At 52.2% G+C, this 15203-nt stretch overlaps 1 protein-coding gene across 12 annotated transcripts in view; it reads left to right on the forward strand.

Annotated features, from left to right (window-relative positions):
- The window catches only part of RANBP3 (RAN binding protein 3), a 53830-nt gene that overhangs the window by 21424 nt on the left and 17203 nt on the right, over nucleotides 1–15203 (forward strand). For 4 of the 12 annotated variants that reach the window (XM_025861438.2, XM_025861440.2, XM_025861443.2 and 1 more), the window contains exons 3-6: nucleotides 3345–3533; nucleotides 11327–11363; nucleotides 11452–11538; nucleotides 13360–13431. In XM_025861438.2, coding sequence (XP_025717223.1) covers nucleotides 3345–3533; nucleotides 11327–11363; nucleotides 11452–11538; nucleotides 13360–13431 — 385 coding nt within the window. Of the gene's footprint in view, nucleotides 1–3344; nucleotides 3534–4037; nucleotides 4197–11326; nucleotides 11364–11451; nucleotides 11539–13359; nucleotides 13432–15203 lie in introns of those variants that run through there. The other 8 variants (XM_025861441.2, XM_025861445.2, XM_025861446.2 and 5 more) reach the window with 5 other exon arrangements.

Here is a 15203-nt window from a genome sequence, read left to right on the forward strand (position 1 = left end):
TGACTCAGAGCCAACTCTAAATGGGCTTCTAAAAATAACTGATCTCCAGCTCTTCAGGGTTCAGCTCTCCGCTCCTTTCATGCCTCTGGGACAACATCACCGGCCGGACCCAGTGAACCTCTGCGTGTTTACAAAGGAGGAGCCTCCGTAACTGTCCGCGAGGGCAGCTTTCTGGGCTGCGGGTGGAGGTGGAATCTTCCTTTCTTTCTCTGCCGCTTAGGACAGTTCGGAAGTAAGGCAGAGAGCAAGCCACGTAGCTGAGACAGCCAACTCCGTGGCTTCCCATTTCAGGGGAGATGGGCAGGCAGAAGCTGCAGGGAGCAGCTGTGGCACTTCGGACAGAAACAGGAGTTTGAGCCTCTTTCAGGTCCTGTCTCTCTCACCGACCTCCTGCCCGGCTGCCCCTCACACTGCAGAGGCAGAGCGGGGAACAGGCTACATGGGTTGCTACGGCTGGTTGCTCCTTTTCTCTTCAACTTCGTATTTCGAAAATATTCAAGTCCTCAGAGAAGTTGAAAGAATGGTACCGTGGACACTTTGAGTGTCCCTCACCTGGCTTCGCCAGGGACGTCTGTCGTAAATGCCAGAAGCACCCGACTGTAAGTGGCGCCCATCTGATGCTTCTCCCCTAAATCCTGCCGTAGGCGGCACCCGGGACTAGGAGCGTTCCTCTCGTGGCCCCACTGCTGTTGTGGCTCCTGAGAAAACGACCGCGAAGTCAGAAATGTCCGTCAGCATATATAGTCCATAACTATGTTGTCTTCACTGTCACCAAAATGTCCCTTCTAGCTCTTTTTTGAGCCATTTCTTGGATCCACAAAGATCAAGAAGTCCCATCGTCAGCTGTGGGACCATTGACTTCCCTTTCCGCGAACAATCTCTAAACCACCCAGTGGGCGGCGCTTCAGAGCTCACGCCCCCCCCCCCCCCCCCCCCCACAAGGAGAGCACGCCACAGGCCCCGCTGTTATTACTGAAGCATGATTGAGGTAAAAGATTTGAAATCGAAAAGAAAAAAATGAAGCTGCTAGCCCAGGCGTTTTTTTGTTTTGTTTTGTTCAGTAGCAAAGCCACATGGCGTTTTCTGTCCTTCCCATCCAGGGCCCAAGCGGCATTTACAGCAGGCTATAGATTGGTGGCGGTGGCCCACCAGTGGCATCGCTTGGTCTCAGGACAGGTTGTCAAATCCCCTTGTTGTTCCTGGTTCCCGGTTGGAGAAAGCGGTTGTCGGCTTCAACTCCAGTCCTGACGCCTAACATCCAGGCCCAGAGCCCGGCTGACAGTGCACTTCCTTCCATGTTCTCACACTTCCTCAGGAGGGCGCTCCTCATAAACTGCTTGCATTTACCCATTTCTGGTTTTAGTGGCAAAAATGAAACTTTTTTTTCTTAACTGCCTTGCATGGAGACAGTTTTTTTCTTTTTGATGTGAAGAGATTTCGAATCTTCTTAGAAGGTGGTGGTCTCATTGACTGTGACGACTGTTTCTTTCGGATACTTTATCTTCCAAAAGTTTATTCATCTGAACAGGTGAGGCTTTGAGGTCTCCCTTGCAGGGTGTTACCTGTTTGGGAGAAAGAAAGCTGTTGCAGAAATGCTGTTGAGCAGGAAGGAAAGTGTCCCTGAAAGTGCTGTCACAGTATGTTCAGACCTACTTTTGAAGCTTACTGTTGCTCTAACAAGCCCATCCTGTGTGCACATGTTTGTTTTTGGGTTTTGTCAGCCACGTGTATTTTAGGATGATGTCAGAGGCTACGAAAATCTTGATGTCCGATTTTAACAAACACGTTGAAGAACTACAGGTCCTGTCTTGGTTCTCTAGAGCTCACTTTTCTTGTCCAGCAAAAACACTCAGACCCAAGTAGAAAATGCTGGGATGGCATATGTGTTTCTTTTTGGTCCTCCAGTTTAGGCCTCATTTCCAGTTCAGTGCCTCCAGGGCACTTGAACACTTATGCTCTAAAAGCAGGGGTTAAAAAAAGAAAGTCCTTTGTGGTTCCAGTTGGAGATAGACCATTTTCCACAGAGCTCTGGGTTTAATTTTCTCTTATCAGGTGTTGGCGCGTGGACCAGCCTTCATGTCCTGAGCAGGTTTGAGGAACAGCTTGAGAAGGAAGGCCTTTGTGTGTGTGTGGATCTCCCCTGGATAGGACGAATCAATTTTGGTGATTTTTTTAGATGTATGGATGAGTTAACATTTTGTTTCTTTTGCCTTCCTCAGAATGTTTGAAAGTTCTCTTAAATTCTCTTTACGGAGTTCCTTTCATCCATCAGGCTTTGAGAACTAGCCCCCAAGCCCTATCTAAAGAGATTTTAGTCACTTCACACTCAGAAGAAACGTGGCCAGGTCTGTGGAAAGACAGGGTAGCCATTTAGTTCACAAAGCGAGAGAAACGGCTGTGTGTTGTGAACAATGCCAAGCAAGAGATTTGGGGACCAGAGCCCATCTGTTCCATGACACCAGCTTTGTAACCCATTCCTCAAGAAGAGAGTCTTGGCCACAGAGCTCTGGGTCCACGGGAGCCCCTCTAGAGTCCCAGGAACCACCTCGGAGGATGCCAGGGGTGTTGTACTTTTAAGGACAAAGACTTCCAGAACCAGCTTTCTCTTGCCCTGGCTGTCTTCTAAATACACCCTTGCCAAGGTGTTTGGGGTGAACATGGGAGAATCCTAGGCCAACTGAACTCCCCATGTGATACAAAACCAGCTCTCCGTGTCTCTGCCAGCTGGTTTGGGCACCACACATCTGCACTCACTGAGGCAAGAAAGCGTTTCCTTGATCTCAGGTTTAAGCAGAACAAATTGAAAGGTGCTGGAAGCACTCTAGCAGAATGCAGAAGCCTGTGAACCCTCTACGCCCCGTTTTGTAGCTGTGTGCTATTCCAGGCCTGCCTTCACCACCTTAGTGGACAGAAATGGTGCTGAGGGCCAACTTCCCTCATCAGTATTCTTGCAGAGATGGGTCATTAACCTCTAGGGACGATCAGACATAGTCGCCCCCGTTCCCCTCCAGTAGAGGCTCTGCCCCCATTTTGGCCACCAAGAGTGTTGTTCTTCACTCATAGCCTATAAGCTCTGTAGCTCCATGCTGCCTGTTTTGAAAATGGGGGCCCAGGCCTCCTGCAAAATTAAACCTCAGCCAAGTCCACGTTCATTTTCTGTTCTTTCATTCTGGAGGGCCAGTTTTGTTGAGCAAAACAACAGCATGTCCCAGCTTTCTTGGCTCGTCCTCCCAGGCGGGAGCTGCTGAAGTCTGAGCGTCTCCAGCCCTTTGATCCCTGCCCACCCCCGTCCCACCTTGCAGCCTTTATTTACATTGAAGGAAAATTGTCTTTTTTGCTCCCAGTCCTCTGCAGAGCAAAAAGACTTGTCGGATTCGGGAGAGGAGCCTCGGGGGGAGGCTGAGGCCCCCCACCATGGCACGGGTCACCCCGAGTCAGCTGGTGAGCATGCCCTAGAGCCTCCTGCCCCTGCTAGCGCTTCAGCCAGCACTCCTGAAGCCCAGCTTCTTCCTTTCCCGCGAGAACTGGCAGGGGTAAGTCCACCTCTACCCAGCACTCCACAGCCTGGGGGGCCCAACCCAGATCGGCCCCTTTCCCTTCGGGTGCCTCAGATCCAGACCCTAAACCACAAGCAGCTGATGAGAACTGAACAGGTGCTCATGATCTCTGCAGCTCCCTTTAATTCTTGCTGCCAAAAAGTCAGGAAAGATTGAGTCCCCTTTTACATTGAGACTTTCTGAGTGGGGGAATTTGTATACACCCATAGCGAGAAGCTAATCCTGTTTCCTGAAAGAGACATGAGGGGTCAAAAGAGGGATTGAAGAATGGGGTAGAACATTCCAAATCAAATTCGACCCCCTCTCCATCCTTCCATTTTTCTTTCTCCTCTCCCTGAATTTGGGCGTTCAGGTTCAGGGTCTTAGAAACACCAGAAGCCCCGATTTCCTTGATCTAGAGGAAGAGGAGGTGTCCTGCTTTGCAAGACCAATTGTGTTTGGACTGTGGTTAGGCTGTGAACTGCTTGTCTTCAATCAAAGCAGGAAGAAGAAAAGACTCTTCCTTTGAATCCAGAGGGAACCCCTTGAGCCCTTTCTCTTTGTGTTGAGAAGGCTTTTGAAGATTATAGGTGGAGAAGATTGTGAACTCTCGAGAACAAGAAATGTCTTGAGTGTTTGGAGGTTGATAAAATGGGAAAGGTAAACATCATCCTACATTCAGGATTGAAAACTCCATGTGGGTACCTAAGCCCCCCCATTCTCATGGCAGGGAAAAATGGCTCTCAAGCAGGGAAGCAAGGGACCCTGCTCTGCACACCAAGCACTGGGCAGCCATCCAGGGCATCACAATCCCAGACTTTAGTGATCCCTTGTGTCACATCACCAGTTCCCTGTGTTCTTAAGGAAATCATTAAAATTCAGTTACAGCCACTAAACCCTGGGACACACAGGAAGAAGTGATGTTCAACAAAGGTGAGGTTGGAGGCCAGTTTTAACATTTTGGAGAGGAGTCAGTGTGTGGTGGGAAAAGAAGGAACAGTCTTTACCACGTGCCAGGTGGGAGTGACAGGAGGCAGTCCCTCATGGCATACTAGTGGGTTTGGGCTCAGTAAAGATTCCAGCCAGGAGGCACTCACACCAAAGCATTCTAGGGGCGCAGCCCTCATGAGAGCACTAGAGCTGACAGAGTAAGAATGAGGCCGTGATCACTTTTTCGGTTGGGAGCCAAGCAGCTCCTGGAACCTTCTTCTGAGTCGGGTATTATGAGTTATTGTGCCTTCAGCCTTCGCAAGCACAGGAAATCATGTTCTCATTTCCCTGAGTTCCCAGTAAAGATGACCATGTGGATCTGCCCAAGAGGCTCCAGGGCCTTTTGCGGCTGCCTGGTTTGAACAGCAAGCTTATAGAGCAGCCTCTAACTGAAGGGGCTAAGGGTTTTTCAGTTGAGAGTAGCAAGTGGGTAGGTCACAGAGGTTGAGGCACAGCAGCTGCTCCTCCAGAGGCACCTACGGGGTCTCACCTTCTGCTTGTGGCCAGGCCAGATGTGGACTTCTGAGGCCTGGCCAATGGGACTTGACTTCTCAGTTCTTGTGGACTTTGGGTTAGAGGCTCTAATCCCATGAAATTCAGACCATCCCCAGCCCGGCCCTGCAAGGTCAAGTGTTAACAGTAGGGAACCTCAGGATGGGTTGTGGGTCACTGTGGGAGGAAGTCAAGACTGGGGGGAGCAGCTGATGAATGTACCAGCAGAACAGCAAAGGCCACGCACATGACACACACATGTGCTGTTTGGTTTTAGCACTTGTAACTATAGGAATCCCCAGTTCCATCAGAAGTCCCAGCAGGGCCACTGTCGCATCATTTGGTGACAGCTGGCTAGCACAGAACACTCCAGCTTGTCACCACTGGCTGCCATTAACTGGCTTTCTTTAGTGATTAGTCGTGTTCAAGGCAAAGTAAACGTTTTTTTAGGTCATTTAGGGCATAAATCAAGGCAGATGGATCCCAGCTTCCTCTTGGCCAGAGGTGTTTCTTTGGTTAGCTAGGAGTCGTTGCTTTTGCAGCCAAACAGATTTGGATCTTTCCCGGTACCACACTGGAATTCAGGAAACCGCCCACCCTTACCCAGCCAGTCTCGCCCATCACGTTTAATCTGCTCTTTATTGCATGGTCTCTCGAGGGAATGCAAAGCTGTGAGTTCTTTATAATAAACTGGCTCACTGAATTGTTGCTTACAAAGGGCCTGCTCGTCTTTCAGTCTCCCCAGACTCTGGCCATCGAAGACAGTACCGGGAACAAGCCTCTATATATCAGACTTACTGGCTCTCAGAAGACAGCTTGGAGAAGACCAAACCACATCCAGATTAAGTTCTCTGATCTGGAGAAAGCAGGCAGCTCTTAGTGCTTACTCCGAGCCTGGCTTAAGTCCCCTGGCTTGAAGCTCAGAGCCAAAGCCCTGTGGAGCCTGAAATGTGTTTATTAGACCCACCAGGAAGCTTAGACAGGTTCTGGAACCAGACCCCTGGCTGGACAGCTTCCCTCATCTTCCAGCTTCTGCAAGGGATTTGACCCTTATTCTGCTCCCACCCAACATTCAGACCTTTGGAGGCCACAGCTCTTTTTCTTTCTTCAGTGTCTGCCTTTTTGGTAAGAACTTCTGAGCTGGTCACCTCAGTAGCAGAATAAAGAGCATGGAATTGGCCAGTAGTCCATTTGAAGACAAGGACGAATCAACAGGCTCCTCCCTTGATTGATTTTTCATCCCGGGCATCCATTTTCCTGCAGCCACAGACAGCGGGCTTTATAACCGGTCAGTCCACGTTGAAATCACCGAGGCTCAGGCAGACCAAACGGGTGTCTGGCGTGGTCTTGTTTTCTGGTCCTTTCTGAGAAGTCAAGAAGGCCGCGAGTGCTGTTCATTCCTGCTTAACTCTACCTGTGTGTCTGTGTGTCAGCTTCTGAGACACAGCAGCCAGCTCCGTTCCTTCCCCTGGACTGGCCTAGCACCTTTGTCCTCCTCGAGGCCACACCAGACAGCCTCATGAGAGCCATGTTCTTTCGGGGCTTTGAGGGGGGGCGGTGCGGGATCCTTGATAAATGTAATGATCGTAAATTTTCACTGTTCCATCCTTTACAAAGAACTGAAGCTTCCCACATCTACAGTCCCAGGGTCCCATTCTGGGTTAGACGTTACCACCTGTTTTGTACTTGGCAAGGATGTGCGCACCTCACAGAATAAGCAGCTCCCCCCAAGGTTCCTGTGGCTCTGAGGAGAGCGAGCTGCCACTCTCGCCATTCTTCCCACCCGTCCCTAGCAGCCACCACTGGGGGGGGCTTTGCATCTTCTGTAAGCCCACTTCACTCGTTCACACTTCCTGCCACCAGGGAAGTGAATTGAAGGACTCTCTTTGGGCCTCTTTTCTGCCTCCTTATGTAAGTGTTGGTTTGGGATATGTTCGTCATGGTGTCCCAAAAGGGCACTGACCCCAGTGTCGCCTGGGTATCATCCCGAAGCCCTAATCCTCACAGAGGTGGATTCTAGTGTGGAAAGAGGCAGAGGAGGAAATGGGACTTTCACACCTGCTTCTGCCCTGGCTCCTCCCCAAAAAGGAATCCCGGAAGCCTGCACTTAGAGTCACGTGAGTCCCCGTGGCAGTGGCTTCGGATGTAGATTTCCCGGGTCCAAGGAGTTGCAGCTGCAGGGCGCACCCCTATGTGTGTCCCAGGCATTGCTCTCAGCTGACCCGTAAGTGGCCTCTCCCTTGGTTGGGGTGAGGGGTGGTCCCTGACCACCAGGCTGCTGTGTTTGCGCAAAGTGTGTGTGGAGCCGGCGTTGGCCTCGTTTTGGGCCAGGGTGGCTTAAAGGGGAGGTACTTCACCCCAGACCTTTCCCTTTTGGGGAGAAGACAGCACGAGACAGCCAGACAGCAAGCTCAGACCTCAGCGCAGTTGGGGGGGTGGAGGGTGCAGACATCAGGCTTCTCACGCTGGCCACTGTTGAGGATTTCTGGAAGAGTTGGAATATCCAAAGGCAAGCAGAAGTGACTTCCTCATACGTTCCGTCTCCTTGCTTCCTTGTGCTAGCTCCTATTGAGGAAAGTTGCTGGCATCCGTTTCCTCACTGCTTCTGAGTTGGCTAGTTCAGACCCCACAGGAGATTCCAGCAGCTTCTGGAAGGTTATCCCTGGTGGTGTAATTTCCTGTGTTGTCCTCCCCTGGCCTTGGCCTCTTAGCCTTTCCAGGACCAAGAGGCCAGTCACATGCCTCTTAGAAGAGATTTGGGGTGTGGGTTTGAGGGTCTCCTGCATCGGAATCTTGTCTGGCCAGGCACTTTTCTTCAGGTCCCTGAAGGGGCTATGATCAACTCAGGCTCCATTTGTGCAGTGAATACCTGCTGATCGTCTTTTGTGCACAGCATCCTGGGGGCTGTGTGTCTCAGCTGTGAGCAGAACAGCCAGACGGACACATTAGATCATTTCCAGCTGGTACACAAAACAGGGTAGGGGCCCGAGGGAGGTAGAGGAGCAGCTTCCGCTCGCTGGGTGGTAGGGCAGCGAGTGAGCACGGGTTCGCCCTGGAGGAGGCTGGGAAAGGCCTTGGAGAGGCCACACTGAGCGGACCTGTAGGAAGCGCGTCCCAGGCCTGGGGGGGTGGGGGAGCGGGCACACACAGAAGGAATGTTGAGGCAGGAACAGTGTTGCCGTGTTCAGAAAACAGGGGAGACAGGCTGCACCGTGACAACAAGGAGGGGTGGTTCAGCACAGACAGCGGGGTACCCAGAGGCCTCAGCTCCTGGTCTGGACCCACTTCTGGGGAGGGGCCCCAAGCACCCATCAAACTCTAAAGGAAACTCAGATTCCTGAGAGGTTTGGGGTGTTGTTGGCATAGATAAGAAAGTTATGTGTCGTTAAGACCCCCAAAATACACAAAGCAAAAACAGACAGAACTGAAGGGAGAAGAGACGATTCGGTCATCTTGGAGAGCTCGGCAGCCCCCCCTTCAGTAGTCAGTAGAACATCTGGGCGGAGGATGGAGGAGAACAGAGAGGGCCTGGGCAACACTCTAAACCCAGCTGGCCTAGTGAGCCGTCTGCCCTGGAGAACGTCGAGGGCACTGTGCTGCAGAGTGCCCGGGACGTCCTCCAGGGCAGACAGACCGTTTGCTAGACCACAAAACAAGTTTTGATAAACTTAAAGTGACTGAAATCATGCCAGGTCTTTTCCAGCCACAGTGGAATGAAATTGGAAATCTGTAGACTTCTGGAAATCCACACACGTGGAAATGAGCCCAGCTAGCCAGGGGGGCAAAGGGAAGGTAGGTGTGGAGGCCTCTGTGGGACTGCGGTGGTAGAGGAATACCCTTTTCGGCAGCTGAGGAAACAGGAAGCAGGGCCGTGTGTAACACAGGGACACGTGCCTTAGCGGCTTCTCTGCGGCCCGCTGTGGACAGAGGGCCACTCCTGGGACTCAAGCTAGTGGGGACCCTGGCACAGGTGACACAGAGTGAGAGATACAGAGGGGCGCAGGGGGCAGGGGTTCTCATGTGAGAAGCCAGAGAAGAGCGAGCAGAGTGAAAAGAGGCCAGCTGATGAGGGAGCAGTGTCTGCAAGGCCATTTCCAGATCCCAGGAGTTGCTTTCCAAGCGGCAGATACCATGGGATCCGAGAGGCTGCCACGTGTGGGGTTGGTGCAGCCGGAATGCTTACTGAATGACAGGAGAGAGGCCAGGAGCCATGGGACTGGAGCTGGGAGTGGGCCCAACCCCTGTGAAGGAATTGGAAGGAGGTACCCGTAGTCTGCACCTCCGTGATGTCACCCAGGGAAGGGGATGGTCCCAGGAGAAGAGGCCTGCTGTGCCCACGGCTTGGCTTTGCATTTTCAGACACCACCCTAGGCCTGAACCCAGTGAAGGGAAAGCGCTGCCAGAGTATGTGTCTCAGCAACACCCCCAGTGCTTCGTCCTGGGCTCAGGACTGAGTCCCCCACCCTGACCCCTCATTTGGCTGCCCCAGGACATGAACTGTCCTCTTGTCATGCTCTTCCCAAGGGCATAACATCCAGCAGAAGCGAGCTTGCTGGGAGAGCACCCCCCAAGTCCAGGTGTCAGCCTTGGCCGGGTGTCGGGTCAGACCGAGGGCTGCCTCACCTGCTTATCTCGCTGACCCCTTCCATCTCCCTGTGGGGGAGGTGCTGGCACCCCCATTTCCCAAGGAAGGAAACCAAAGCCTGGGTGAGGGAGAGGATTTGCCTGAGGTGTGGCTTTAGGAGGTGTCAGAGCTGGGAGAAAGTAAGCTCTGCGGGCCTCCCAGAGGGGTTGAGCACCTTCACACTCTGCTCTTGTGGTCCGGCCGCTGGTTTGTGCCCATCTGGGGCCCGCCTGCTTTCCTCCTCCAGTGTTCCACTTCATCTGGGGCCCAGTGGTATGTTCATGGTCCCCGCGAGGACTGTCAAATCCCTGTTGTGTTAAGAGGGGTTTGTTTCCCAAGCACTTTGATGGATGGCCTCCTCGGAGCCTCCTGAGCACCCGATGCAGGCATGGGGATGGCGGTCCTCCTGGCCCTTTCACAGAGGCTTGCAGGGAGCGCTTAGAACGGACTTGAGCAGGAAAGGCTTGCATTTCTGACTCAAACCCAAGTTGTGGGCCCACTCGGGAGGAGAGAGTTCAGGTTGGAATCCTTTTCTCTACTGTCTCTTAGGACGTGGTCCACAAACTCCGGGCCTCTGTCTGCAAGCTAAGGTGGCAGAGTATGCATGTGGCCCGAGAAGCTGAAAGTCTTCTGTGGCCCTTTATGGAGAAAGTCCTGCCCAGGGCCGGCGCCCTGCTCACAGCCCATTATTTACGTTATTTAGGGCGGTTGCCACCTTTCCACCCCGCCCTGCAGTTTGCAGAGCACTTTCCCAGGCAGGCCTCCTCTAAGCCCTAACGGCTCCTCAAGGCAGGTGGTCCTCGTTTGGCTAAACTTGACCCCTAGTGACTTTTCTGAAAATAAGAAAATTGGCTCCTCTGCTTGCTCGCATACAGGTGCGCCAGGAGGAGGGCTGTTCACCCCTCGACATTTGCTTGTGGCTGCTCGGTTCTGGAGAGTTGCAAGTCTGTGAGGGAGTGGATATTACCTGGGGGTGGGAGCGGGGCTCATCTTAGGGCTTCTTGATGGCTAGTTGTTCACATTCTAAAACTAAAGGTTGTTACGGAGGAAATTCTTTGGCCACCTTCTGTCTTAGCTTGCGATTTCTCGGTAGGTCGTGTGGTCAGCAGAGTTGTCGCACTGGACGACTGTGTTCTGAACACTTTGCAGCAGACTTAGATCCAAGGCATGGAAGTTCTCTGTTGCTCTGGAAGTAATGGTCCACCTTGAAACAGGGTTCTGCGCCACGGAACGGCCCAGGGCAAGGAACGGGAACTGCTGCGACCCGGTGTTAGGCCACATTTTAAACGGTCCTGCTGCCCTCCAGAGTGGAGCGGGTCGCTTGCCAGCTCTTGGCAGAATGAATTTCAGCCAGATAGCGTTTCACTGTGCTTGAGTTGAGGGGGTGGCACGCAGTTAGCTGTGACCTGTGGAGAGACAGAGAAACCAATCTTTGTGCAGTAAATGCGCCCTCAGCTTTCAGGAGGACTCCTCGGCCCATGGCCTGGTAAGGCAGACACAGAGGGTTCCTGGGGGGCGTTTTTGAGCCTTAGGTTGAAAGTCCATCCGACCTGGGTGTCTGAGCTCAGGGAGTTGGCCCTCAGCGCTGCGTTTCAGGATGCGTTCATGACGGAACTCAAGCTGCTGGGTGCTGGCTGGGCAGCCCGGCCCTCGCTTACCGCCCTGCCGTGTGCTCTCATTTCAGAGGCCAGCTGGAGGCTCCAGCCCCGAAGGTGGAGAAGGTGAGGAAATCTCTAAAACGTCTCGTTCTGTTTGGTTGTAAAAGTGGAAGCAGCCTGATTTTCTCCTCCTCCTCCTCGTTTTCTGTAGATTCTGACCGAGAAGATGGAAATTACTGCCCTCCCGTCAAGCGAGAAAGAACGTCCTCTTTAACCCAGTTCCCACCTTCACAGTCAGGTAACCGTCGCAGACCTTTGCTGAGCGTCCATGCTGATGAGCCCGCCATCCCCCTGTGGCGCCTCACACTCGGCGTCTGTCTCCTGCCCACAGCCAGTTAGAATCGATCTGAGACTCGGTCTCTGTCAGGAATGAAGCTGGAGGTGCCCCCCTCTGGAATCAGTAACACTTAACAGAGGGTCGTGACCTAGTGGACTAAATTGATTACATGTCCTCCTTCCCAGGTTTATGGCTGTGTCTCTAGATTGAAGGTATAAGAAGTGGGAAGTAGGGTGTCCTCCTGACCCTTCAACCATGTGCCTAGAGCTTGGCAGTCTGGTTGAGAAGCGCAGACACACACACACACACAGTACATATCAAACCAAGTGGCCCCAGAACACACTTTGATGATGGAATGCCGGGAGCCCGCAGAGGAGGAGAGCTTGGTGGAACCTTGAGGGGTGGGCCAGGCTAGGAGCCTGTGGAGGCTCTGGATGGGGGCCTGGCAGACGAGCCCGGGGGCTTGTTAGGAAGACCCATGCAGCAGAGAGGCAGTTTCCCAGGGTCGAGAGAGTTGCTGGGGCTATTTGGTGGGAGGCGCTGTGATCCCGGGGACAGCCTTGCAGATTCAAGGGTAAACACTGCCTCAGGGCTTGCCCCCAGTCCTCCTGATCTTGACTTGGTCCCCCCTGGCATCGTCCATCTTCTCCATCTTGGCTGTCTAGTGCACACGTATTCAGAGAGGATCTCCAGTATACCCAACTTGGCATTCCTTCTTGGGAGGTTTATGTGAAGCATTTTATACCTGTGAACCTAAAGGACAGCACTTTAAGGGGAAAAGACGCCCTGGAAGGTTGTTTCTGCTTACAGAAGTGATGCAGACATGACAGGGGGGCACCATGTAGAGAGTGAGTGTCCTTTCGAGATCCTCCCTGCAACACACTGGATTTCACTCCTGTTTCCCTTAACACTCACTGTGGACATCGCCACACCCTTTCTCATGACTGCTCGAGACCCTCCTGAATGGCTACATTGTCCTTTGCTAAGCAGGCCTTGAGGAACCATCAGGACAGTTAGCAGTCGGGCTTGGGGAGCCCTCCTTTTCTCCCCAGTTGCATATGGGCATTCCTAGGAAACAAGGGAGCTTCTGCCCCCTGGTGATCGGTTATGCTCCTTCCCAGTCACCGCGCCCTGCTGTGCCATGACCTGTGGCAGAAGGTGCCTCGGAAGAGGAGAGATGATTTGTGCTATGGCCACAGGCAGTAGGGACAAAGGACAGCCAAGCATTTCCCTTCTGCTCTAGCGCACTGGCATAGGAAATAGCTCTCCGGCGCCAGGGGTGCCAGAGACAGGAACGGAGCCCGTATCTTGGAAGGCGTGGTCGGTGCCCTACATTCTGATTCTGGTTAGCTGTGTTCTCTCTACCCGGTTAGTTCTTCAGCTCTGAGGCCCATTGCATTACTGTCTGGCCTACACCCAGGGAAGCAACTGATAAGTGTAAAGTAAGATCCTAAACAGGTGAGGGGCTGGGGGTGCAGCCAGCCAGCAAGCCTCTGGCAGGTGACAAGAAGCAGGGCCTGAGGCTTGGAACACCCAGTTCATTCTGCTTCCCTTCTTGCTGCTCCCATTGGGGCCTCCAGCGCCACAAAAAAGCCAGGGGCATGAGGACAAGCTAGGCGGCCACAGTAGACCACAAAGGCCTGGTTCGTAATGCTGAGCCCCTACGGTGTGGCTTGGAGACCGAGCCTTCAGGTGGGAGAGGTGATCGGGTGCATGTGTGCCCTGCCTACTCACACTGTTTTTCTCTTGTTCCCTTCCCTGCCCGCACCTCCTTGTCGACAGTATCAAAAAACAATGTTTTTATGCCATCAACCTTCTGCGAGCCATCTGCAGGCAATTCTGACTCAGAACCAGGTGAGCCCTCATGTCCCTTTGCCTTTTACTACCAGTCACTGGGGGTTTTCCTGGGATGAAAAACAGTTGATATTGTAAAATAAGATCTTAAACAGGAACAGGCAATTTGAAAACCGGATTCTTTTTCAGTTCCTAAATGTTTTCCCAAATCTTCAGCTCAGACTTGGAATCCACTGTGAGGCAAGCTTCATAAGCCCTTAATTTTTTGTTTCTGCAGGAGGGCCTGGTCACAAGGAATCTTTAAGGTGTTGGTTGATTTTTTTTTGTTCTTTGGTTTTTGTGGGTTTTTTTCCCAAAAACAAAAAGCAACTATAAAGAGGTGTATTACTTGTTTTTCCAAAATTGTACACAAGTAACACATTCATACCACTTTTTTAAAAAGGCAAATGGGAACTACATAGAGTAAAAGAATCTTCCTACCCCTCTCCGTCTCCCTCTCCCACCCCAAGGTAACTGTGTGAGGTCAATGGAATTTTCCAGACCCCTTTTCTGTGCATTAGAGTCTCACATCAATCAGTATTGCTTAGACCTGTTCAGATAAATATGTAAGCATATTTAATCACAGCATATTAAATCTTGAAGTAAAGTAGCTTGCTCCCCTCTGAAGACTATGGAGCCTTCCTTTTTTGGTCTTTTGCTAGAGATCCAACTCCAAGGTTTCCTGAAAGTTTCTCCCACGTGGCTGAAATTCCTCATAAAGGAGTTAATGAGCAAGTTCAACTACCCGAATTCTGTAACCCAACCTGCTTCATATAAATTCATTGCCTACTTCAAAAGCATTGCGAGATAAGTCATACTCTGGCAGGAGGGCAATGTTTTTATAACTTAGGGGATTGATTCAATAGCACCATTTCAAACAATAGAATTAATTTTGACTCTGAAAGCAAACTGTTTTGAGCTGACCCCCTGACTAAGCCCTGAGGAGAAGTTCGGTGTGTCAGCGGTCCGTGGGAACCCCTGGAGTGCCGGCTTAGCAAGCAGCACTGTGCGCTGTAGGGGCGGTGTTAGCTGAGGTGATCCTGTTGGGGTCCAGGGGGCCACTCGCTGAAGCCGCGTCTAGATCGCCTCGTGCTGTCAGTTTCCATTACTGATCTCAACATCATCACCTCTAAGACCTGTGAGTGACGGCCTCACTGCCCTCTCCTTTATCCCGCAGCACTGCGAGCCGGGCTGCCCTGAGCAAACAGGGTCCCCAGCCCTGCTGAGGGGCGCCGACGCAGCCTCGCTTCCTGGTCCCTGAGGCAGGTTGGAGTCATATCAGGCCTCTTCTGTCCTTGCCTGTCTGCCTTTTGTTTTTTAGCTTTAATTTTTTGGGGTGGGGGGGCGGATTTTAACTTCTGGAAGAATTGTATAAAGCACTTCCGTATCCGTTTACCCATTCGATTTTCCCCAGTTGTCCCGGCGCTGTCCTTCATAGCAGAGGGGTCAGATCCCGGATCATATACCCCGTATCTCTCTTTCCATCTAGACTACTTCCTCATTCTTTGCTTGATGTCTATGGCCTGGAAGATTACAGGCCAGCGAATTTGGAGAAGTTTTTCTGTCTGGGTTTGTCCAGCGATTCCTGTTGGTTCTGCCCAGGTAGTGCCTTTGGGGCTAGAATTCCACAGAAGCAAAGCTGTGCTCTTCACGGTGCCCCGTCCCAGATGGCACGTGGTGCTTACCTGTCCTGGTACCTGTGGGGCTAATTTGGCTCACTTGGTTAGAGTGGGCTCTGTTGGTTTCTCCGCTGGGAGATCATCCCCTTTTTTTCTGGAGAGAGAAGCCCATTC

This window comes from Callorhinus ursinus, unplaced genomic scaffold (genome assembly GCF_003265705.2).
Source record: "Callorhinus ursinus isolate GAN/ISIS: 27379988/994484 unplaced genomic scaffold, GSC_fseal_2.0 scaffold77, whole genome shotgun sequence".
NCBI lineage: Eukaryota > Metazoa > Chordata > Mammalia > Carnivora > Otariidae > Callorhinus > Callorhinus ursinus.